This window comes from Phocoena sinus, chromosome 2, assembly GCF_008692025.1.
Source record: "Phocoena sinus isolate mPhoSin1 chromosome 2, mPhoSin1.pri, whole genome shotgun sequence".
NCBI lineage: Eukaryota > Metazoa > Chordata > Mammalia > Artiodactyla > Phocoenidae > Phocoena > Phocoena sinus.
This window is the reverse complement of record NC_045764.1, coordinates 58,484,928-58,510,525: the sequence shown is the minus strand read 5'-3', so window position 1 is coordinate 58,510,525 and position 25,598 is coordinate 58,484,928. Positions and strand designations below refer to the sequence as shown.

At 40.3% G+C, this 25,598-nt stretch overlaps 1 protein-coding gene across 1 annotated transcript; it reads right to left on the bottom strand.

Moving 5' to 3' along the window:
* Positions 1 to 883: 883 nt before the first annotated feature.
* Positions 884 to 25,545, bottom strand: HYKK (hydroxylysine kinase). Its single transcript, XM_032624814.1, has 5 exons — positions 25,313 to 25,545; positions 20,683 to 21,033; positions 19,641 to 19,780; positions 10,101 to 10,284; positions 884 to 2,923 (listed from the first exon to the last, which is right to left on the bottom strand). The coding sequence occupies exons 2-5, from the start codon at positions 21,026 to 21,028 to the stop codon at positions 2,463 to 2,465; spliced, it is 1,131 nt and encodes a 376-aa protein (XP_032480705.1). The 5' UTR covers positions 21,029 to 21,033; positions 25,313 to 25,545; the 3' UTR covers positions 884 to 2,462.
* Between the last annotated feature and the right edge of the window lie 53 nt (positions 25,546 to 25,598).

The following is a 25,598-nucleotide window of genomic DNA, read 5'->3' as shown; positions in this document are numbered from 1 at the left end:
GCAGTGAGAGGCCCGCGTACCGCAAAAAAAAAAAAAAAAAAAATCATAACAATACTTTTCTCACAGTTTTTTTTGTAGAGATTAAATGAGATAATGCATGTAAAGTCCTGTAATATAATATGAAATATATGTTTGGTCTTTGTCCCCGGTTCTGGCACAAAACTTCTAAAACTCTTGTCATTTCCTGAGTGGTAGGGGAGAGAGGAGCTTCTTTTTTATTCATAAGAAGCCCCTTTCGGCTACACATGAATTTATGCTAATGAAGTGAGTCTTGGAGGATGGGAGCTGATTATTAGAGGAACCAACCAAGTGACTAGAGGGCTGGAACTTTCAGCCTCACCCCCCACCTTCTGGGGAGGGGAGATGATTTGATCAACCAGTGGTCAATGATCTGATCAACCGAAGCCAGCATAAAAGCCCTAACCAAAGAGGTTCAAGAGCTTCTGGCTTGGTGAGCAGATCTACATGCCGGGAGCATGGTGCACCCCCAACTCCACAGAGACAGAAGCTTCTGTGCTTAGGATCCTCTGGATCTCACCTTATGTATTTCTTCCTCTGTCCATTTATTATTATACCCTTAAAATAAACTAATAAACATAAGTAAGCATTTCCCCGAGTTCTTTGGGCTGGACTAGCAAATTATAGAACCTGAGGAGGGGGTCATGGGAACCCCCAACTTACAGCCAGTTGGTCAGAAGTACAACCTAGGACTTGAGGCTGGCATCTGAAGTGGAGGCAGTTTTGTGGGACTGAGCCCTTAACCTGGGGGTCTGCTCTAGCTCCAAACAGTTGGTGTCAGGATTGCTTAATGCGCAGGAAAACTCCACATGTTTAGCGTCGGAAGTGTTGTGAGAGTAGAGAGAGTTTTCTTTTAAATACTTAGTACTCAATAAATATTTGTTTTTATTATTTATTGTTAAACAGTAAGGCAGGAAGGACAGGGATTTGATCATCATTTACTGATCTAAAATTCTGATTCCTAAGAATCAGATCACTGATTGAATATGAGAGAGGCAAAAAGAAAACTTCTCCAAGATTTTGAGTTTGGGTAACCTGGTTCATTCATTTAGTAAGTATTTATTAAGTCTTTTCTATGTGCCAAGCCCTGTGCTAAGAACTTTGCATTCATTTCTAAGAAGTCCTCACAACTAACTCTATGAGGTACTACAGGCACTATAAGATAGGTACTACTTCACCTTTACAGATAAGGAAATTAAGGTGCCGAGAAGTTAAAGGTGAATATAAGAATGATACAAGAGTGATACAAGAAAATTCAGAGAGAGACCTAGTTTGGGGAGTATAGATAGCTCTATAGGTAGGTCATTAGATGGAGAGATATAGAATCAATGTGTTCTCATGTATATGGAAAGAGATAACTACTGAGAAGGTGTTTGAATGGCCAGGGTTCTAGACTTGAGTCATCTCTAGAGAATGGAGGGTTAAAATGACAAGAAGTAAACAGCTATTTACTATATCATACTAAGGGGGACATGAAGAGAAATCAGTGAAGGAAATACAGTGGTATGATTAAAGTCAAGTAGTACATGTGAGCTATGTTCTTCAATATTACATATTCATATGAAAAGAAACATAAATTGCAGAGAATTTTAAAATATCCTCTTAGGGTCTTTCTTAGTATCGATATGAAAACTATTTCGGTACTTCAGGAGTTAGTGGCCTTGCCTGGGTGTGTTATTTGCTTACTTGCAGTTCCAGTGAGTTCTGGCATCTATCTCTGGAGTTACAGTTTCAATTGCTCTCTCAAACAAGTTAAAGCTTCCTCTTATGAATACCATCTGTGTTTCCTCCTAAGGCACTATGTGTGCCTTATTTTCTCCAGCCTTTCTTCTAGGATACATTAATTTTGTAAATATTTTTAAAGACCATGGGAAAGGCACTATACCAGGTGTAAAAAGGGATGAAAGACAAAAAAAGTTTTACATGGTTTCTGACCTCAAATAGCTCTTAGGCTAGATGACTACACAGCCATCATCCATGATACCAAGTGATGTGCCATACAGAAGACAGGGTACAATGGGATTCTGGACAACAAAGAGATGGGAGAAGGCTTCATAGAATTGGTGATACGTTAACTAGGTCTGTGTGTTACATCCACTTATTTAAAATATGTGAATATGTCTATACATATATATTCCTTTCAAAGTTTAAAAAAATCATTGATCTCAGGGCTGCAACAGACCTTGAGAGATTATCCGATTCAGAATATCACTCTACATGTTTGATACACAAGGCAAGTGAGACCCATAGAAAGACATGCTTGTTCATGTAGTACTTCCTTAGGTTTAAAAAATGGTCATGAAATTGCTAGAAGACCTTAGTGGTTTCATGTGCATTGCAATGTTTCATCAATTCATCTTTAATTACGCAGGGAAACCCTTTATGGAATTAGATTTGGTCCTACTGGTTTTTAATTACCCAAGTTAGTGTGCATTTTTATCTGGTCACATGGAGATCCCAGATTCATAGGACTTGGCAATTTCAAACCAGATTTCTTCTACAGCTTTCTGGCCCATGTCAAACATTTGCTGTAAGTGCTTCCACCCAGTTTTTGCAGTAATCATGAGATACTCTTTGTTCTCTGGGTATAGCTGGCAAGAGTATGCAGCTAAGACAAGTGACTGACAAAAACGACTGCAAACAAGTAGAAACAAAGCACCCCTCTCCACAGGTGTCAGTGGGACTACACTTTCAAACCCTGCAAGGACATGACCTCCTACTTGTATAGGAGTCTTGCTTTCAATCATCATGTACATGATGGTGATTGCCACTTCAAACACATAGTAGCCATAGCTCATGTCATCAAAATCTAAAATCCCAGACACTTGATATACAGCATCTCCAAAGGCTGACTTGCTGGACTCTATTAAAATGTTATGGTCGTTAAGATCTCCATGATTGATACCTGAAAGGAGAAAAATCAAGCCAAGTAAAAACAGTTGTTCAATACCCTAGTTCATTCTCTTTCCATTTCTCTTCCTCAGGTATGGACATTCAGATAATTTGATAAGCAGTCAGAGATAAAGAGCTAATCCCTCTTTTTCTTGAAATAAAATAATTTCCTCTGAAAAGGATAAAAGCAGTTAATTTTGGTGGTGGTTTTTGCTTTTGTTTCTCATCAATACAAGGCCAGAAGATGGAGACTGTAGTCATTGTGAACATCTGATTTTGGCTATGAGCCAAGTAAAGGGAAAGAACTGTACACACACACACACACACACACACACACACACCTACGTGTGTGCATATTCATATTATTATAAGAAGCAAAGAGTCCTAGAATGAACCAGATGTGCCTTTATTTTAACCTAGGATTTCTAAAAGAAATTTCTGATGACAAGGTAATTCCGAATGTCCCCAGTCTTTTGATTACTGGAATAGGTGGTGTTATTTTAAGACAGTACCGCTCAAAGTGGGGGGCCTGTGGCTAGTGCTGGCCCACAAACTGTTATTAGTCTGCATCAAATAAAAACAGAAATTGAGACTGTTTAGATAATTTCATAGTGGTTTTTCATCAAAGAGTATGACAGGGGCCTTATCTCATTAACAGTATAGGCCAGTTTGGGTGTTGTCAAATGTGCATGGTAAGTCATATGTGGTGTGAGCCGTGAACTAATCTTGAATAGTAGGGCCATGTATCAGGCTGCAGTGGGTTGGGAGAAAACCCCAAACTTTTACCATGGATAGTTTGAGAAGCACTGATTTAAACCACTGAGTGAGGGGACTTCCCTGGTGGTGCAGTGGTTAAGAATCCGCCTGCCAATGCAGGGGACACAGGTTCAAGCCCTGGTCCAGGAAGATCCCACATGCCACGTAGCAGCTAAGTCCGTGTGCCACAACTACTGAGCCTGTGCTCTAGAGCTCGCGAGCCACAACTACTGAAGACTGCACGCCTAGAGCTCGTGCTCCACAAAAAGAGAAGCCACCGCAATGAGAAGCCCACACACTGCAACGATGAGTAGCCCCTGCTCGCTGCAACTAGAGAAAGCCCGTGTGCAGCAACGAATACCCAACGCAGCCAAAAATAAATAAATTTATTTAATAAATAAATAAATAAACCTCTGAGTGAGGATTAGGAGGAGATGGGGATGTCCACGCCTACTGAAGCAGTTAGTCATGTACTTTATAAGTACATGATATAAAGTCCACAATATTAGCTTCTAAATATAATGTTGATTTCTTCTATATGAGTTAGTATTGTGTAATTCATGTTAGGTGATATGGCACAGCTGGTGGCCTGTAAAAGCAATGAATATTACTGTAAACTACATGCTTCTGATTTTGGGGTTCATCATACAATTGATGCCATGTCATAGTTTTACTGGCAATATTTTTTCTTTCTAGGGGTTCATAAAGTAATTGGATATCTTGTACAGTCAAATGGCATTTTAGAATCAATGAAATGTTACTTCACTAATGCAATCTGTATATGCAAGAACCTCTCTCATTTTGTTGCTTCTCTTCACATGTCCAATGGCCTATTAAGAAATGATACAGCTACTCAATGCTTGGAATAAAATGACAAAAGTTGTTGAATTTGAGAACTAATGAAAGAAAAGAAAGAGTTCTGATCCAGATGGCAGAGTGAATTCATTCTTTGATAACCCCAATATACATAGCAATGATAAAAGTAAAAAGAGAAAACAATAAATATACAGCCAGCCTCAAAACCAAGATAGATTTATACACTAAAAACAGAATAGAAATGCCAAGCACAAGCAGTGCAGTGAGCAGGAATAAAGCCACAGGCTTGTCTATTGTGTTCAGATCAGCAGTATGCTTTCCCCCTTTGGGAGAAGGAACTTAAAGTGCTACCTGCTGGTTGGGAAACAGACTCACCACATGAAGCTGGAGGCAGTGATGAGGGCTTCCCAACTCTTAAAAGGATGACAAAATCTGCTACAACCCACTGTTTAGACTACTGCAGGTCGAAGGAGGCAGAAGGACAAAAATATAGCCTTAAAACCAAATGCCAAACCAGGCTGCTGTGTGACTATATTCTACGCCTGATCATTCGAGTTACTGAAGTCTTTGGTTCAGTGTCTATAGTCAGTTTCTTGTTCTTGCTCATGATACCTTATTTCCCTGTGTGCTGATATAGAGTATGTTCTCTGGCCACAAGGCAGTTACTCTAGAAAAATAATCAAGAAGAACTTCTAAAACTGAAAAATACAATGAAAAAATTAAAAACACAATGGTTGGGTTTAAGAGGTTAGACATAGCTAAAGAGAGAATCAATAAACTAGAAAATTGTTGAAAATGCAGCACGGGCAGAGAAAAAGGTTAACACACACACACACACATGTGTGCGAGAAGGTAATATACACAGAGGATTCAGTGAGAAGGTCTAACATGAGCTTAATTGGAGTCTCAAAAGGAGAAGAAAGAGAGAAAGGTGCAGAGGCAAGAATTCTCCATAAATGGTGAAAGACCATGTACACACACAGATTTGAGAAACCTGAGTAGATCAAGAAAAAAAAATATTTTAAGAAAACATCTGAAAAGCATCCCAAAGGAGAAAAAGACAAAAGCAACAGACTGACAGCTGGCCTCTCAGCAGCAATGGAAGCTAGAAGACAGGGGAATTCTAAAATTCTAAACCCATGAAATCTAAAGTTCTATAGGCTGTGAAAATCTCCTCAGGGACGAAGACAAAATAAAAAACATTTTCAGACAAAATCAGAGAGAGTTCACCATTAGATAACTGCATTAAAGGAAATTCAGAAGGTTGTATTTCAGGCAGGAATAAAATAACTCCAGACAGAAGGTTTGGGGTGCTGGAAGATAAAAAGGGAATATATAAGTAAATCTAAATAAACTAGACTCTAAAACAAAAATAATAATGTCTTTTGTGGTGAAAATATAGAATTAAAGTTTACTAAAACAGCAGCATATGAGTCAGGAAAGAGATAAATGGAATGAAAGTATTTTAAGGTCCTTGTATTGTCTTGAATAATATCAGACTTTGATAAGTTAAAGTCACATGTTAGAATTCCTAAGGTAATCATTCAAAGAATAGAGAGTATATAATTTTCAAACTGCGGGAGAGAGAGAGAAAAAAAAGACAAAAATAATTAGCACAAAAACAATTCACTCAAAAGAAGGGCAAAAAGGAAAAGAAAAAATGGAAAAGAGAAAAAAATCAAGAGAACAAAAATATGATGGGATAGCTATATAATGTCAGATGGAGTAGACATTAAGGCAGAAAACAATGGCAGAGATGAAGAAGGATACTTTATATTGATAAAAGATACAATTTCCTAGTAAGACAACAATTCAAATTTTATATGCATGTTGCCTTGAAATATATAAAGCAAAATTTGACAGAAATACAAATAAAAATAGACAATCCACAATCAGACTGGGAGATTTTATATATACTTTTCTTAATAATTATTAGAACAAGCAGACAAAAAGATAACAGTATAGAAAACTTAAACAACATGATTAACAAATTTGACCTACTGGACATATGTATAACTCTGTACCCAGCACCTACTAAATACATTCTTTTTAGCACACAGGGACCATTTTTTAAAAATTACCAAATGCTTCATTATAAAGTAAATCTTAACAAATTTCAGAGTACTAAAATCATATAGAGCCGCTCTGTCCCACATAGTAGCCACTTGCCACAAGTTACCATTTAAATTCATTAAGATTAAATAAAATAAAAAATCCAATTCCTTAGTTGCACCAGTCATTCAAGTGCTCAGTAGCCACACAAAAGCTAGTGTGTTAGACATCACAAATACAGAACATTTCCATCATTGAAGAAAATTCTACTCGAAAGCACTGATACAAAATACGTTCTCTGACCATAATGCAATTACAGTAGAAGTCAACAGTAAAAGGACAATCAAAAATTTCATCATATATATCTTTTATTGATCTATATCAATGGAGAGGTAGACCAATGTTCATGGATTATCTTACTCGATCTTATAATAGGAATATATATACCCATTTTCTCCAAATGTGTATATAGATTCAATTCTAGCCAAAATCTAGCCAAAATCTCAACAAAATTTGTCTTTAAACATGACACGCTGATTCCAAAACTGATATGGAAATGTAAAGGACCAAAAATACTCAAGACCCTCTTATAGAAGAACAAGAAGGTGGGAGGACATGTTCTACCAGATATGAAGACTTAAAAAGTTAAAGAAATTAAGATACTATGGTAATCTTTAGGTATGCTCAAAAATATTCCACTTATCTTCCTTCTAGGAACATGCTGGGTTGCAATTCCCTGCTTCTCCAAAAGTTGTATGCGGCCGTGCGGCTTTTTTTGGCCACTTACATATGAACAGAAATGACATCACTTCAGGGCAGAAGCTTTAAGATCCAGCATACAATTTACTACATTTTCTTTCCCCATAGCAACATTCCAGTTGATGAAAGTTCCATCAGTCTAAATCCCAAAGTGAGAAAACACAGAGCCCTAGTGAATCCATGATAGACCTGCAGCTTGAGTTGGAACTAATAAACCTTTGTTATTATAGTCCACAAGAATTTGGGGGTTATTTGTTACTGCAGCATGACCTAGCCTAGCTGATACACAGTGTGGTATGGGTGCAGAGACTGACAAATAGACCAATAGAGTAAAATAGAGTCCAAAGACATATTTGATTTACAACAGAGGTAGTGCTGGAAAACAAAAGGAAAAACATGGCGTTTCAATAAATGTTGGTGAGAAAATTTATCAGCCATAAGAAAAATTCACACCATATATAAAAATAAATTCCAGATGGATTATAGGCCTATTATGAAAGGCAAAAAACTAAAACTTTAGGAAGATAATATAGGGTAATATCTCATGACCACAGGTAGGGAAAATTTTTTTCAGAAAACACTTACCATGAGGTAAAAGATTGATATATTTTAAACCAATAAATTAAGGATTATTCATCAAAACATATCATGAAGAGAGTGAAAAGACAAGCCACAGAATGGAACAAAATATTTGTAACACATATAACCAACCAGGGGCTTGTATCCAGAAAATATTTTGAACTTCTAAAATCAATGAGAAAAAAAATCCCAATAGAAAAACAGGCAAAAGACTTGAATAGGCACTTCACAAAAGAATATATCCAAATGGCCAATAATTGGGAAATGTATATTAAAACCACAATAAGCAACCATTACACACACATCAGATTTGCAAAAATTAAAGTCTGATAGTACCAAGGTTGTAGAGGAATATAAATTTTTTTCTCTGCTAGTAGTGGTACAAAGTCATACAACCACCTTGGCATTAATAATGCCACCTTGTTTGGCATTATCTCTGAAGTTGAAAATGGACATGAACTATGATTCAGCAATCCTACCCCTGAGCTCATGAAGTCATATACTCAAAGAACTCATGAACATGTATAGCAAGAGACACAAGAATATTCACAGAGCACTGTTCTTAACAGACCCAAACTGGAAAGGACTCAAATATCTTTGAAAAGTAGAATAGCTAACGTGTGGTATATTTATGAATCACATACTCTACAGTGATAAAAGTTAAAAATAAGCTATAGCCACATGCAACAACATGGATAATCTTACAGAAGTACTATTAAGAAAAAAAAAAAGGTTAAGACACAAGTGAATATATACTGCAGGGAGACGGGACAGGGAGACCAGTTAGGAGGCTACAGCAATAATCCATTTGAGAAATGATGGTATTTTGGACCAAGTGGTGGTAGTAAATGTGGGGAACAGGGTTAGAAGTAGGGTATTCTTTGAAGTTAGAACTGATAGAATTTGACTGGATGTGAAGTGTGGGAGAAAGAACAAAGTCAAGCTGATGACTTGTAGGTGTTTGGTCAGATTAACTAAGCGAATGGTGGATACTATTTTAACGGAATGAAGATGACTGGGAGGGGGAAACAGGTTTGAGGGGGAAAAAAATCAACTCTTTTTTTTTTTTTTTACCACATTGTGTTTACACAAAGTAAGTGCTATTGGACTGAACTGTGCCCGCTCACCCCCCCACCCCGAGTTCCCTGCAAATCTATGTTGAAGCCCTAACCCTCAGTGCAATGGTATTTGGAGATGAGGCCTTTGGGAAATAATTAGGTTTAGGGGAGATCCTGAGTGTGGGGCCTTCATGATGGGATTAGTGTCTTCATGAGAAGAGATACTGGAGAGCTTGCTGGCTCTCTCTCCACCATGTGAGGAGGACACAGAGAGAAGAGAGTCCTTACTAGAACCTGACCATGCTGGCACCCTGATCTCAGACATCTAGTCTCCAGAGCTATGAGAAACACATTTCTGTTGTTTAAGCCACCCAGTCATTTGTGTTTTTTTAATGGCAGCCTGAGCTGACTATTACAGAAAGCAGAGGACAAAGAGGATGTTCAAAGCCTATCCTCGGCTTTATTAGAAATGCCCCCTCAGTTCCTTGCCCTTTGACCAGTACTTCATTCTGGGTCAGAAGGTTTGTTACACCCTAAAGAAATTGTCGTGCATGTGCATAAGGAGATATGCCCTAGATTGCTCATTGCAGCATCATTTATACAGAAAAAGAAAAAGGAACCAACTAAAATTCCATTACCAAGAGGATAGACCCAAAAAAATTACATTAAAATAAATTGTGGAACACACACACACACACACACACACACACACACACACACACACTATGGAATATTATTCAGCAGTTAAAGCTAACCAACTAAATGAACTAGAACTACACATATTAAATGGATCAATCTGAAAAACAATGTTGAATAAAAAAGCAGGTTGTAGAATGATAATATACAGCGTGATGCCATTTATCTAAAGTTTGAAAGCATGCAAAATACTACTGTAGGTAATTTCTGAATATATACATATGTAGTAATATTAAAACATATGCAAATTTAGTACGGAGGGGAGAGGTAGAATCATGTAAAGTTTAGAGGGGGCTTCAAATGTAGCAATTTTAAGGGAAGTGAAAGTATTATTCTTTAAAAGCAACAGGAGCAAATCTGACAAAGTTTTAAGATTTGATAAAGCTAAGTTGTACCTCCATACTTTGCTGATGGCTTGAAATTTGACAATTTAAAAATCAAGAAAAATACTGATTTGAATGCGGGGATACTCACATTCTCGAAAATGACTTAATTTGGTCATTACTTCATCCTTGAACAGCTGAACAACCTGTTCGACAATCTCTCGATTCCGATTCTGGCCCAAGGCATACAGGTATTTCTCCAAAAGAGGAACGTTTTTCAGATTCCAGATGAAGTTCTCCCGATGAAGACTACTTAACTTTGGGTGATGGAATTTCTAAATCAAAAGCAAAGAAACTCTTAGACTTTTAACAGCACAACCACTATGGAGAGGTCCGCACCCTCCAAAGGGTGGGCTGGGTGTGCCTTAGGGAAAGAGCTGGCATTCTCTCATGGTCACTGACTTGCTCCATTGACCTTCATCCACAAAGTGGTAATAACATCATATTTCTAGAGGATCTCATAGTTTTGAGAACACATTCCCATCTTCCCCAATCCTCACAACTGGGCAAAGGTAGGTGCCACCATCTGCAGCCTACCAAAGGAATGGAGGCAGCTCTAAAGAACTCTGTGCTGGGCCCCCTGCTCCCTCTTCGACTTCGTCTTCAACAACTTTTTTTCACTCTCTTGTAACCACACTGACACTGGCCTCCCTGCTGTTCAAGGAACATGCCAGGCACGTTCCCACCCTTTTATGTTTGCTGTTTCTTCCTCCTGGGGACCCCAGGAATCCGTATGGCTAATGCCCTCGTTTCCACCAGGTCTTTACTCAGAAATCACCTTCTGGGGGAGGGTTCCCTGACCACTCCATCTAAAATTTCAACCCTTTCTCCAATATTTCATATCCCTCCTCTCTGCTTATTTTTTCTTTGTAAGCACTTGATACAAAATGCTGTCTAACAGTCACCATGATTCCCTTATTTACCTTGTTATCCTTGCTAGAACGTAAGCTCCATGAGGGTCAGGAGCTTGTTTTGGGCCTGTTTTGTTCACTTCTGTATCCCCACGTCTAGAACAGTGCCTGGCACATAGAAGGCACTGCTCAAGCAATATCTATTGAATAAATGAATGTTCTTAGCATAGACAATTCTAGAATTGGAAAGGCCTTTAGATGTTGACCACTCTATCTAAAGTTCTAAATGGCTTTGACCATCATTGCACAAATGAAGAAAAGTTCAGAGAAGGATGATGAGTTGCCACTATGGGGCTGAGGGAGGACCCGGGTCTGCAGACTCCAGTCCAGATCCCTTTCACACAGTGAGTGCCTGAAGGGGTCTTGGTGTCCACCCAGTGGAGTAGCTTTCAAATTTTTTTGACCATGACTTGCAGTAAGAAATACGTTTTACATTGCAACCTGGTATACAGGTAACACACACCTAGGGGAAAAAAGTTTCTGTAACAATACTTACAACCTTACATGTGCTGTATTCTGAGATTTTTCACTTTATTCTATTTCTTTAAAAATGTTCCTCTAAATTGATTTTAACACCCACTCTCATGACCTGGAGTTTGAAAACCTCCCCCTGATGCTCCTGTTACTATTATCATGTCCTTGCTAAGTGGTCATGTAACCTCTGTTTGAATACTTCCTGCAGGAGGTACTTTTTACCCTCATTGAGATGGCTCTGTGTTCTCTCTTTTGCAGAGCTAAAAGCTGCCTCTCCCATAGTGTCTATGCAATGGGTTCCAACTGTGACCTCTGGGGCCACGGGAACAGGATTAGTTCTCCCCCACATGACTGTCCTCTTGAAGACAGCACTTCTGCCCCACAGTCTCTTCTGTAGAGTAAACCTTTCTAGTTCCTTCAGTTGTTCCTCACATGACATGGTTTTGAATCTCCTGACCATCTGCTGTGTTAAATGTCACTGTGGATCACAAAAATACTCTACACAGTAAGCCCTGAAAAGCACTGTTAGGAGTTGTGACTTCTGGGGAGTAGGACTGGAAAGGAACTAATAATGAAAATGATGGTAGAGAGAAAAAAGGTTCATTTTACACCTTTCAGTACTGCTTCAGTACTGATACTTTTACCATGTGCATATATTACTTTTATCTTTAAAGAAGGCAAAATATAACACTCTTGTTGGGTTTGCAATAGAGCAACCATCTGTTCAGGGAAGGCTCCGAGTCAGTTTCTAAAATGGTAGCACTGTTACCCCGTGCATCCCACTCTGGTATGGAGTAGTGGGAAGAATACTTGGGATCTGGACTTGGAATCAGACAGATCTGGGTTTCAACTGGTTTTATCACTTAATATCTCAGATCTTAGTTTCCTTAACAGTAAGATCAGGTATCAATACCAACCTCACAGGGAATGTAAATTGGTGTAGCCACTATGGAAAACAGCATGGAGGTTCCTCAAAAAACTAAAGAGTTGCCATATGATCCAGCAATCCCACTCCGGGTCATATACCCAGACAAAACTATAATTTGAAAAGATACATGCATCCCTGTGTTCATAGCAGCACTATTTACAATAGCCAACCTAAATGCAACCTAAAGCCAACCTAGGAAGCAACCTAAATGTCTATCAACAGATGAATGGATAAAGAAGATGTGATACATGTATACAATGGAATATTCCTCAGCCATAAAAAGAATGAAATAATGCCATTTGCAGCAACATGAATGGACCTAGATATTATCATACTAAGTGAAGTAAGTCAGAAAGAGAAAGACAAATAGCATACGATATTACTTACATGTGGAATCTAAAATATGACAAAAGTGAACTTATCTACAAAACATTAACAGACTCACAGATAGAGAGGGAAGACTTGTGGTTGCCAAGGTGAAGAGGAGGTGGGGGAGGGAAGGACTGAGAGTTTGGGATTAGCAGTTGCAAACTATTATATATAGGATGGATAAACAGCAAGTTCCCACTGTATAGCACAGGGAACTATATTCAATATCCTGTAATAAACCGTAATGGAAAAGAATATGAAAAAGAATATATATACACAAGTATAACTGAATCACTTTGTTATACAGCAGAAATTAACACATTGTAAATCAACTATACTTCAATAAAATAAAATTTAAAAAATACCAACCTCATGGTCATCTGTTGATAAGCTAAGACATGAAATAAAGATTTCATACATAATAGGTTCTCAATAAATGTTTGTTGAATGTGAACCTTGCAGCTTATGTGCCTGACTTCTCCGGCCTTTCCATCCTTTGGCTCCTTAGCACACCAACCTGAGTTTCTGATAGTTTAATCACTACCCTTTATTAGCCCGTCTAAACCTACCCCTTTTCAGCTTCCTCACTCTATCTCTCACACCAATTCCCATTTCTCAAGCACCTTGTTTCCTCTGCTACAAAGCTCTGACCACACTTATACTCATAAGCCCACCCTGTATTTTCTCCTTTCTTATACTTAAATGAATCTCCTAAGATTGACCTCCAGCCCATTTGTGAACCAAGCAGCAACCAAATTCCAGTACAGATCAGTTGGTCCCTTCACTTGTGAACACTCAGTTATGGCAACAACCAGAACTGCGTTGTACTCTGGGCTCCTTGTACTCTGGGCCCCCCAGGCCTGCCCAGCCACTGGAAGCTTCAATGGCCCAGCCACATCCCCAGCAGAGCAGTCACAGCCTCTGCCACACCCCTGGGATTAAAATTCTGCACCTGTGTGGTATCTTGTGCAGACTCCGTGGTTCCTAGTGCTTATACAGAAATTAAAAACTTACCACCTGCAAAGCCATGGGGGGAGGTTAGGTGAGGGGATGAACAATGGGAATAAAGCATGATAAAATGCATTATAATACCTAGTGGGAAATGCTTCTCTTGGTTTCCTCTAGGACTCCCCTGTCCCCTGCGAGACAACTTAAGTTGCACAGCAGAGTGGCAGGTGGTTAACTACACAGCAGAACTCACTGTCGGCAATAATGTGGTGCTATCTCCCCCTGAGAACTGTATTTTCCATTTCAGAATTTAGCAGCAAAAGTTGAAACCTCAATGGCAACAGGCATATTAATAAAGGCCACAGGTAGTGTAGAAGGAAAGATCAGTAATAAAGAAGTCCTCTGTAACAGACACTCATCTCAACAGCTCATTTTGTAGATTTGATTCTGAGGATAGTAGAGAGACTTTCCTGAGCCTTCCAATCCATTCAAAGGTCTTTCTAAATAAAAGTAATATATGAAGAAAATTTCCTAACTGTACACTTAATTAGGAGAGCCTACTTCAATCCAAATTATATTAATGTTCAGAAATTGATGTTTTTAATGGATGTCCACAAATGGATTTACCCCAAATTAATTAAAAACTATTATGACAGAAATGCTTAAACATTTACTAACCAAACCCTCAGTAAATATCTATTGAATAAACAAATAGAGTGCAAGGTGAAATGGTAATTATTGTCAACATAGAGAAAAGTCTTTCAATTGGCAAACATTTACTGAGCACTAACTATGGGATAGTGTGGTCTCGGACTCACAGAATGTATAGTTTAGTGACTCATTTTGGGGTGATGGGATTACTATTAACTTAAAATTTTTTTGTATGTTAATCTGACTTTCTTTAATGAGTCACTGAAAGGGCTTTTAATCAAAAAAGAGTTATTTCTATTTGGGGATAAAAAGGTAAATAAATACTAAATATTTCGAGTGTAATATATATTTCAGTTTCTGGCCAAGAGGGAGTAACAGGGTTTACCCTCCTGGTTGAAATAGTTACAACACTGGACAAAATATATAAAACAATAGTTTTAAAGTTACTAGACATCAGGCAATGAAGGACAGGGATCCCTGAGAGATGGAGACCAAATGAGGTGAGTTTGTTTCGGATTTTGGCCTTGATAGAGGTGGAAGCGCAGGGAGGGGAGACCCAGGCAGAGCCCAGGGAACTCTCTGAGTTGAGGAAGCAGAGCATCTAGGAAGACCAAAGCTGCTAGAGTTTTCAGGATAGATGACCAGAAAACAGGTTGCTACAGAGAGAGAAAGCACTCTAGAGATCTGGAGAATCTGGCAGATCAGTGTATGAGTATGAGGAAGCTACTCAATGTTGGGGAAAGAACCACCTGAAAGGATTAGAGGGAATAGTACTTGGATACACAGGGTCAGGAATAGCACCTGTTCCCACCAATCATACTCATAGTTCATGGGACATTGGGTAGAGAACTCAGAAGGGTCTTGCATTAATAGCGGGAAATAATTGTCCCTAGACTAAACCCAGCCCTGGTCCCAGCAAGTATTGAAAGCAAGACACAAAAGCACCAAACTGCTTCAACTGCATCCACTCAAGGAAGCTCAATGAACACAAAGCACAAGAAACATGACCAAAACTATACCAAGACACATCATGATCAAAGTGCTCAAAAGTAGAGATAGAGAAAATCTTAAGGACACACACACACACACACACACACACACACACACAGAGGACATATTACGTTTAGAGGAACCATCTGACAGCAGATTTCTTGTCAGAAACAATGCAAGAGAAGAAAGTAGTGCAATGTGTTTAAAGCATGTTGGAAAAGACAGTCAACCTAGATGTTTATGTCCAATGAAAGTATCTTTCAAAAACGAAGGTGAGGGCTTCCCTGGTGGTGCAGTGGTTGAGTCTGCCTGCCGACGCAGGGGACACGGGTTCGTGCCCCGGTCCGGGAAGATCCCACATGCCGCGGAGCGGCTGGGCCCCGTGAGCCATGGCCGCTGAGCCTGCGTGTCTGGAGCCTTTGCTCAGCAACTGGAGAGGCCACAACAGTGAGAGGCCAAAGTACCGCCAAAAAAAAAAAAAAAAGGAAGGTGAAACAAAGACATAAGAAAGCTGAAAAAAATTCATTACCAGCAGCCTGACACTGCAAGAAATATTAAGGAAGTCCTTTAGGTAGAAGGAAATAATATGGATCTACAAAAAGTATGAAGAGCACTGGAAAAGGTAACCATATAGTCAAATATATCATTTTTCCCTAATTAAATCTCTTTAGAAGATAATTGAAAGTTTAAACAAAAATAATAACAATGTATAAGTAAAAGGTATGACAACAATAGAATAAGGACAGGAAGGAAGAAACAGAAGTATACTATGTCAGGTGCATATACCATACATGAAATGATATAACTTGAAGATAGACTGTGATGTTAAAGATGTATTCTATAAACCCTAAAGTAATGACTAAAATAAACAGAGTTATAGCTATAAGCCAACAAAGGAGATTAAATGAAATAAAAAAATACACGAACCAAAAGAAGGCAGAAAAAAAAAGCAAATTCGAGAATAAAGAATAGATGTGACAAACAGAAAACAAATATCAAGATGATAGGCTTAAACCTAACCATATAAAAAATCATATTAAATGTAAATGGTCTAAACATCCCAACTGGAGGTCACAGATTATCATATTGGATAAAAAAGCAGGACTCATGTATATGCTGCCTACAAGAAATACACTTCTACTATAAAGTACCAAAGAATTTTCCCCTTGTTCCCAGAAGACTATAAATATCAAGTCTCTGAAGGTAGAGAGAATTAAAAAAATCTCCTAAAGCTTATTGTTAAAGTGTTCTCAGCCCTGTCTCATCTCTCACTTAACTCTCCTTAAGGTTCTACCTTACTCTTTTCTCTAAAGCACCAACCAGATAGAAAAAAAAAACTGTGGACGGAATCAGGGAGTGGGAGCAGGCAGGCTGATCCCACCGGGTACTAATGGAGCACATGTGAAATGCGTAGAGGATGATCTGCTTTCCTGTACGGCAGGAAACCTTAGCTTCCACAGATCTCAACATTTTCTAGACCCCATCTCTGACATTTTCCCCTCCCTCTGGTCCTTTGTTCTAGGCTGTGGAGGCAACCACTTGATTGCTACCAGAGAGAACCCTGCCTACTTTAGAATGGAGCTGTGTCCCAGCAGTCCCAGGTTACAGTCCATGTCCTGCTCAGTCCTTTCCTCTCTCACACCCTTAACATTAAATCAGTCACCAAATTTGGTTGGCTCTTTCTCTCTATTTTTTTTTTTTTTTTGTGGTACGCGGGCCTCTCTCACTGTTGTGGCCTCTTCCGTTGAGGAGCACAGGCTCAGCGGCCATGGCTCACAGGCCCAGCCACTCCGAGGCATGTGGGATCCTCCCGGACCAGGGCACGAACCCGTGTCCCCTGCATCGGCAGGCGGACTCTCAAACACTGCGCCACCAGGGAAGCCCTGGTTGGCTCTGTCTCTTAAATATATCTTGAACCTTTTCTTGGTTCAAGCCCTCAATCAGCTTTTTCCTGATTACTGTATTAGCTTCCTAGATGCATTCCCTGCCTGCATTCTGGCTTTCTGCCAATCTACCTATCACATTGGCCCTCAGAGGGCTATAAATTAGAATTTTTTTTCCTGTTTAAAAACCCTCCAGGGCTTCCCTGGTGGCGCAGTGGTTGGGAGTCCGCCTGCCAATGCAGGGGACGCAGGTTCGTGCACCGGTCCGGGAGGATCCCACGTGCTGCGGAGCGGCTGGGCCTGTGAGCCATGGCCGCTGGGCCTGCGCATCCGGAGCCTGTGCTCTGCAGCGGGAGAGGCCACAACAGTGAGAGGCCCACATACCGCAAAAAAAAAAAAAAAAAAAAAAAAAAAAAAAAAAAAAAAAAAACCCTCCAAGTCTCCCTACTGAGCAAGCAAATAAGACAAAGTCCAAACTCCTTAGTGTCATATATGATAACATATTTTATAATCTTACTCCACCCTATGTTTCCAACTTTATCCCCTGTCTCTCTCAGGTTTAACCCCTATACTCCAGCCACAGTGAATTATTCAGAGGTTCTAGAACATAGTCATTGTACTGCCATGATTTTTTCATGCTCTTTCCTTTCACTGAGCAAGCACCCTTCCTCCTTTTCTCTGACTGACTGATGGATTTGAAACTTTTAAGAACTAGCTCAAAAGTTTTTTTTTTAGTTAAAATTTTTTTTTTATGAAGCCCTCCTTGAATACGTACTATGTGTTTGACACTGCTAGACATGAAGGATAAAAGACGAGTAATTAAGATGTAGACCAATTTCTTAAGAGGGTCATTTCTTCTTATGTAGCATATGTAACAGGAAGCACAAGCAACAAAATTACAATACCATACATGATAGACTGTTACCCTGATGGCTCCCTATGAACCATGCCTCCTGGTGTGCATGCCCTTGTGCAGCTTCTCCCGGTTGACTTTGGGATTAGACACGTCACATGCTTTGGCCAATGGAATATGAGCTAGCATGATTCAAGCAGAGGCTTGATAAGCATTTGTACACTGGGGCTTGTCCTCTTGGCACTCTCTCTTGGAAGACAGCAGCTGTGTTGTGAGGATGCTCAAGGCCATCCTGGAGGATGAGACACCAGGTGAAGAGAAGAGGACACATGGAGAGGATCTGAAGCACCGCAGCTGAACTCCCAGCTGAATATAGCTGCATGAGTGACCCCAATTAACACCAAGAAGAGCAGAGAGGCCAGTCAACCCACAGAATCATATGGGTTGACAAGATGTACAAGTTCCGATGAAGCAAAGAGAAGGAAGTGATCCTCTTCGTACAGCCTGGGAAGAGAAAGAAGGGTCCAGGGAAGATTTCACAGAGGAGGTGGTGCCTGAGCTGTGTGTTGAAGGATAAGTAGGAATTTTTCAGAGCAGGGGAAAATGTATTACTGGTTGAGAAGATGGCATATGCAAAGGCGCAGATGCATGAAACAGAAAGGCACATTCAGGGAATGACGGGAAGTTCTATTCTGGTGGTAAGAGAAACATGAAAGGGGAGACATGGACAATGAGACTGAGCAGGGGAGAGGCAGGGATGAGGCCACACAGTGCCTCGTCTGAAAGAAACGCTGAGGACCTCGGCCTTTACTTTGAAGTCAGTGAGAGGCCACCGAAAGGTTTTAACTATAGAACTGACATAGTCAGATCTGTAATTTTAAAAAGTAACTCTGAACTGGTATAAAGAATACATTGAAGGAGAAAAACACCTGAATGCAGGGCGGGATAGTCGAGGCAGGAATGGAAAGAAGAAGATGGATTGTAGAGACATTTGAGAGGTAGACTGGCTAAGATTTAGTGAGTAATTGGAAATGTTTTACTCATACAAACTGTTGTTTACTTTTTCAAGAAAGTGTCTATTTTTCCCCCTGGAACACACTCATCTAGGACAGGGGAATCTTTACCTTTCCCACAGTGCCTGCCATAGAAGAGGTACTTAGTGAACATTTGTTGATTAAATGAAGATGTTTCGGTAGGTCTGGAAAAATATTTGTCAAACAAGGTACTATTTCTATAGGACCACAGCATCCTTAACACAAGTCATTTCAATCTATTTGTAACACAGCTATTGCTTCATATAGAGGTCTGGCTATGTCTTATCTGGATGAAAACTTCAGGTTTTAATTTGTGAATGCAGACTGTTTTCAGTGAGCAGCATAAAGAATACCATGGATTTCTAAAGATGTAGGTAATCTTGCTAGTAGACTAGTAAAGTACAGACCTGGGCAAAAAGAAATCTTTTACTGTCATAAAATGTATGCATCTACTACCCTATTTCCTTCATAACACATGTTAAGAGGCGCCATATAAAAAGAGAGTCTGGCCCTAGGTGTATTTAAAGTAAAATAAATCAAAACCAACAAATAAAAAATTCTTATAAGCAAAATAAAACTCCAGATCTTACCTCCAGTGTTTTATCCAATTTGGCAGCTACTCTTCCAATTTCATATAATAGCTGGGGGCTGATGGGAATCTCAGCTATAGGCCTTCCTGGTAGATAAGTCAGCAGCCTCACCAAGTAGCTTTTGATTTCAGAGTCGCTATCTAGATGGATGGAAGTATATATCCTGTCAATTATTCTTGAAAAAAAAAAAAGAGTAGAAGCTATTCTGCCTTTCCAATTACTATTGCAAAGAATAATACAGAACAAGAGAAAAAACATGCTAACCTAGGACAAGTCAGCAGGATTCTGTGAAGTAGGGCCAAATGGATCAAGCAAGCAGGTACAACAGACAGACATTAGGACATTGGAACCAGCCATTTACATACTAACATAACTGTGGCCCCAAGTCTGCTGGCCTTAGCTCTAAACATAAATCACCTTCTCTGGTAAGTGAAGGCCTAAAAAACATTTTTTATAAATTTAAAATCGAGGAAGGTATGATAAAGAAATGAGTGTTTCAGAATCACAGGCTTCTTTAGGGCCAAACTGCTGCTTGGAGAACTCTATTAGATACATCTTAAGAAAAAAAGAAAGATACATCTTAGAATTGAGAGGAACCAAGTTTCACAGATGAGGTTTCCTTAAGAATTTAAGTTGTGTACCCAAGGTCACATGTACAGTAATTACAGAGCTGGGATCTAAAATTGCTGATTCTGTGTTCTTTCTACAAGATCACAGCACTGAAATATACAGCTGATCTAATGAATAAAAATATTTAATTATTTTCCTAATTAAAAATAAAAGTTCCCTTAGTTTCCACATGTCCCTTTAGGTGTTCATCCATCAGATCCTTCCCAGGCAGAAGAGTTACACCAGACCCAGGCTCTAACCACTTCTGAATCACAGCCCCAGTCTCTACTTGGGTGATGCTGTGTCTTCTCCCAACTGCTGAAAAAGTAACCCTGTCTACACTTGGAATGACATACCTGTTCTTGATATTTCTACTTGTAGCCAAAATGCAGTAATGCACATGGACAGGTGACGACCAGTGGTAGTCTCGTACCTACTGATATGAGAGAGGTTAAGTTGTCTCCTTTAGTACGACACATGGAGGCCGTTGGAAATCCAGCTGCTCTCAGAAATATGATGATGTGACTCTGCACTTCAATCAGGTCTGGAGTTTTGCTTGACTCGCTGTTGCTTATTTTGAGGACATACTCATTTGGGCCATCTGTAGTGTCTTTGGTTCTTAAAATGCATACATGAAAGTTTTGGTCATCATAGCTAGGAAGTGGCTGGATCTTGGAAACTTTTAATCCAAATACCGATTCCACTAATGCAGAGGCTTGTACCTCACTGAAAGTGGGTTTGGTAAGAGCCTGTGATTGCTGACCACCTCCACTTGACATTATTTCTAAGGAAAAAAAAAAAGCCCCAAACAAATAAACTAGAAAGGGGACATATAATGAATATACTTATTTAAAATATTTTTCTTAAGACAGACCAATAATGTTTCCCAGTACTGATTCTGTATTTCTCTTGATTATGAATTTTCACTCATAAAGTTAAAAAAATCAAATGAGTGTATGAGATAAAAAAGCAGTGAATAAAAATCCTTGTACCATAAATGATTTCTAAACTCACCTCTCAAGCAAAAGGTATGTTTCCAGGGACAGAATGAAGACCAGGAAAGCACCTTGGTATCAGCAATTCCTCCACCCCTCCCAGTACCATGAACTTTATTTAAAGGGGGAAGTTAGGTCCTGAGAGGTTAGTGTCTTGCCCAAAGTTATATATAAAGTTACAGTGAGAACTCAGCTCTCTAGACTCCTAATCCATAATTATGTACTTTGGACTATATTACCATCAGTTTTGGTTTAAAATATAAATTCAAATACAGTGATCTTACTTTTCTGTGTTAAATTACAAAGGTCATCATCTAGCTTATTGCACATACTTTGAAGGGTGGGCTGATGTGCAAAGCATCACGTGAAGCACTGTGGGAGACAGGAAATGCACTTAGAGGGCTCTGAAAAGTTAACTCACGGTCACAGATATCCCAAATAATAAAAAACATAAAAGCTGTTCAAAACAAGTTATAAGGCAGTACGTGATAAACTGATAGAATGCCAAAGAAAACACTGAATTGAGTATAAACCTGAAATGACTGAATTATCACTGAAGTGACTAAGTTTACCTTAAATTGTAAAGAATAAAATTTCTACTGTTAAGCAGAATAGGGGCTTAAAATAAAAATTAAGGAGGCTTCCCCGGTGGCGCAGTGGTTGAGAGTCTGCCTGCCAATGCGGGGGACACGGGTTCGAGCCCTGGTCTGGGATGAACCCACATGCCGCGGAGCAACTAGGCCCGTGAGCCACAACTACTGAGCCTGCGCGTCTGGAGCCTGTGCTCTGCAACAAGAGAGGCCGCGATAGTGAGAGGCCCGTGCACCGCGATGAAGAGTGGCCCCTGCTTGCCATAACTAGAGAAAGCCCTCGCACAGAAACGAAGACCCAACACAGCCATAAATAAATAAATTAATTAATTAAAAACAATTAAGGTCACTTACAAAAAGTAAAGGTGCTTCTGAGTTTATGCCCTATGAAATTAATATCTACAAAAACTGTGGTAGAAATTCAGGGAAGACAGAAATTACTACAGCCTAAGGATATTCTTGAGAAGATGGATTTGAATTGAGTTAGTAAATATGAGTTGGATATATAGGATGGGGGAGACTGTTTTCTTCCCCTTGATAATGCCACCCTCTGCTGCACATACTTGGCATATTTCCTGAGTATATATATCTAGAGAGAGAGAGAGAGAGAGACAGGAGGCAATGTAAGGCTTCTGAATATCCTTTAGGACCCAAATATTTAAGATCTTTGCAATCTCCCCCTTTTCCCAAAATAGTTTTATTCCAACCCTTCCTTCATAGTAAATTGTAAATAATTAATAACATCTTGGGGATGGGTTGCATTTTAGGGTGCAAGTTAGATTGCTGTTCAAGGGATGTAATGTTATATAAAAAGAATCTCATAAACAGCTAGTTCTTGTTGTTTAGAAATCAGAACAGCTCTTGCTTCTGGCAAGAAGGTGGCATGAGGGAACAACTTTCTGGGAGGAAAATGTTCTGTATCTTGACTAGGCTTTGGTTACATGGGTGTAAACATTTGTCAAAATTTAGCTTAAAACTTAGGTCAGAGTAAGATCTGTGAATCTCACTGAATATAAATTTTACCTTAAAAAAAAGGCTTTGTGAGAGACTGGCTAGGACAGATGGTGGGGTGGGATCTTAGGACTTTCTCAGAGCTCCCCAAATCAGAGCATATGCCTGTTAATGTCTAATCACTTCAGATCTATGACAAAGTCCAACTATTGCAGTGAAGGGAAAGGGATAAAATTCAGGGAGGTACACTAGGGCTCTCCTATATGACCCCCTCCCTGACTCAGCCCCAAGACTATAGCCTGATGACTCAAGTGATAAGAGTATAAACCCCAAATGCCAGTCCCCTCCCCATCCCTCCTTGCCTGATCCTCCTAAGTGATTCCTCCTGCCTCTAAACTTGCATAGCCTCTGGTGCCGCTGTAGGTTTCCACCACCTGTTATAGTTATTGCATTCTTGCCTATTGCTTCTCATGTCTGCTTTCTGACCAGTGCATTTGCTTTCACAAGCAAATTAAGTCATTCAGATTTTGTTTACTAAAGACATGTGACAAAGCCTACATGGGGTTTGAAACCATCTTTGCACCTGAAACTTCTGGGAACCAATATATCCCGTCACATTGTATATGGGCTTAAGACTTCACATGGGATTTTAACATTCCTTCTGGAGATTTATAAACAGGTGTAAGGCCCATATTCAGAATGTAATATGAACTAAAGCTTTAAATTCAGGACAAAATCCTGGAGTAATTTTTCAAATCCTAAAGCATTAAAGATGTCAGGATAACTCTGAATTTGATATGAATTATAAATACTTAAAGTTGGAAGGACGCTTAGAGGCAGTTAGTGAAGGCCAATCTGCCTTCCAGTCTAGAAAATGTTTCTGTAACATTCTTGAATGGGGTTTGTTAAGCCTCAACATGAAGCGCCCTTGTTTTCTAAAGCAATGTAAAGCAATGTTGGCAGCTCTAGCCATCAAAAGACAGCCTGGTGTTAACAAAAAGTTGTGCTGGTTAAGTGTATTTTACCACAATTTTTTTTTTTAATGAAGAAAAGAGGTGCTCTGCTGGGAGAAATAAAACATATTTTATACCTACCGTCTGAAATTTTGGACTATTCACATCTCCTCTAAAAGGGAGTTGGACTAGATCATCCCTAAAAATCCCTTCTAGTGCTAACATTCTCTTTCTAAAGTTCTTTCTTTTTGAGCTTAAATTTGCCTTTTTTTCTTTGTCTACAAAGACTCCAAATTATGGAACTAATGACACAGATCAAGTCAGCTGCTGTAAGTAAGTAAATACAGAGAAATATACGTTAAGAAATGTCTGTCTTAACCAAATGTCTTTTGCATGGGTGGAGGGGGCAAAGAAGGGAACTCAAATCCTGTCGGTAGTTGATCTATATTTCCTGCCAACAGTGTTTCACTTGGCTTCTGAGAAATCACTCAGGAAGCAAATGCTTTCCAACTCCAGGGCTTATGCCAGAATCTCAAAACCTTTGTCCTACAACCAGGGGAGCTGGACCTTAAACTCTGCACTTTGAGTAAAGTATACCAGAAAATAAACAGGAGTCATTCTTGATTCCCCTCCCTCACAAAGTGTTACCAAGTCTAGTAAATTCTACCTTCGCATGTCTTCCAAATTGCCCTTCTTGACCTGCAATTCTTTCTGCTATGCCCTTCCAAGGTTGGAGAGCAAGGATTATACCCAGTAAACCTCTGTACCCCCAGCCTAGACTCTTATTAAATATCAGAGGAACTAATGAAAGGAGGGTTGCCTTTACTCAATAGGTTCATGGGGCCGTTTACCCTCGAAGGGAATCAGGAAACAGAAAGGCAGGGAAATTAGAATCTGTAGTTTTTCGTTGCGGAGCACAGGCTCCGGACGCGCAGGCTCAGCGGCCACGGCTCACGAGCCCAGCCGCTCCGCGGCATGCGGGATCTTCCCGGACCGAGGGACGAACCCGTGTTCCCTGTATCGGCAGGCGGACTCTCAACCACTGCGCCACCAGGGAAGCCCTGTAGAGAACCTGTAGTTTTTCAGAAGACAACAACAGGTGCTGTGAGTGACTTCCTTCTGGGTGAGAGGGAAAGAGTGGTGGGCGAGCGGGCTGCAGAAGAGTCAGGAAAATAAGGGAGAAGGAGGACACACAAGTTCAGGGCGTTATTACTTTAGTGAGGTCCAGTTGAGCCCTAGAAATTGTTCCCACCAGACACCTGGCCGTGAGTGCCAGGCGCCGTACCTCCCCTCTGTCAGGGTCTCCGCACAGGTCTGGCAGAGTTGGACCAGATGGCTTCTCGGGTCCTTCGCCCCAATTCTGGGATCTCAACCCAGCCCTTCTGGGTTACAGGTGCGATCCAGGGAGGAAGGTGACTTGTGCATCACCTACGCAGCGAGTCTGACGTGGATCAAAGATGGGAGAAGCCCGAGGCTCATGAGTCCTGGCCCGACTTGCAGCAAGCCTCCCTGCTCTCTGGGCCAGCCTCCCAGCGGGTTCTGGGGTTCATCTCTGCTTTCCCCACCCAGCTCACCCGCAACGACCCGAGGTCCTGAGGTGACTCCCGCTCTCCAGCAGCCCGGGACTGTAGCCGCAGTCCTCCGCTCTAGCTCGGAGGTCTCGCCTGACTCGCAGCTCCTGGGTCCGCCCCTCGTCCGGGACCGAGAGTCCTGACTTTTGATTGGCTCCTCGAGATCCCACCGCCGCCAATCAGCGCAGACGTTTGGAAGGCGAGGCCCGTCCAGGCCGACCGGGGCTATTCCAGCCCTGTCCCCGGCCTAAGAGGCTGCGAACAAAAATTTCGAGATCGGGCTTCGGAT

Excerpts from the sequence above, each read along its gene's own strand:
- HYKK (XM_032624814.1), bottom strand. The coding sequence starts at position 21,028 with ATGTCAAGTGGAGGTGGTCAGCAATCACAGGCTCTTACCAAACCCACT. Across the intron at positions 19,781-20,682 it reads AACCTCTCTCATATCAGTAG|ATAGCGACTCTGAAATCAAA; the intron begins GTACGAGACTAC and ends CCATCCATCTAG. Across the intron at positions 10,285-19,640 it reads AATTGGATAAAACACTGGAG|AAATTCCATCACCCAAAGTT; the intron begins GTAAGATCTGGA and ends CTTTTGATTTAG.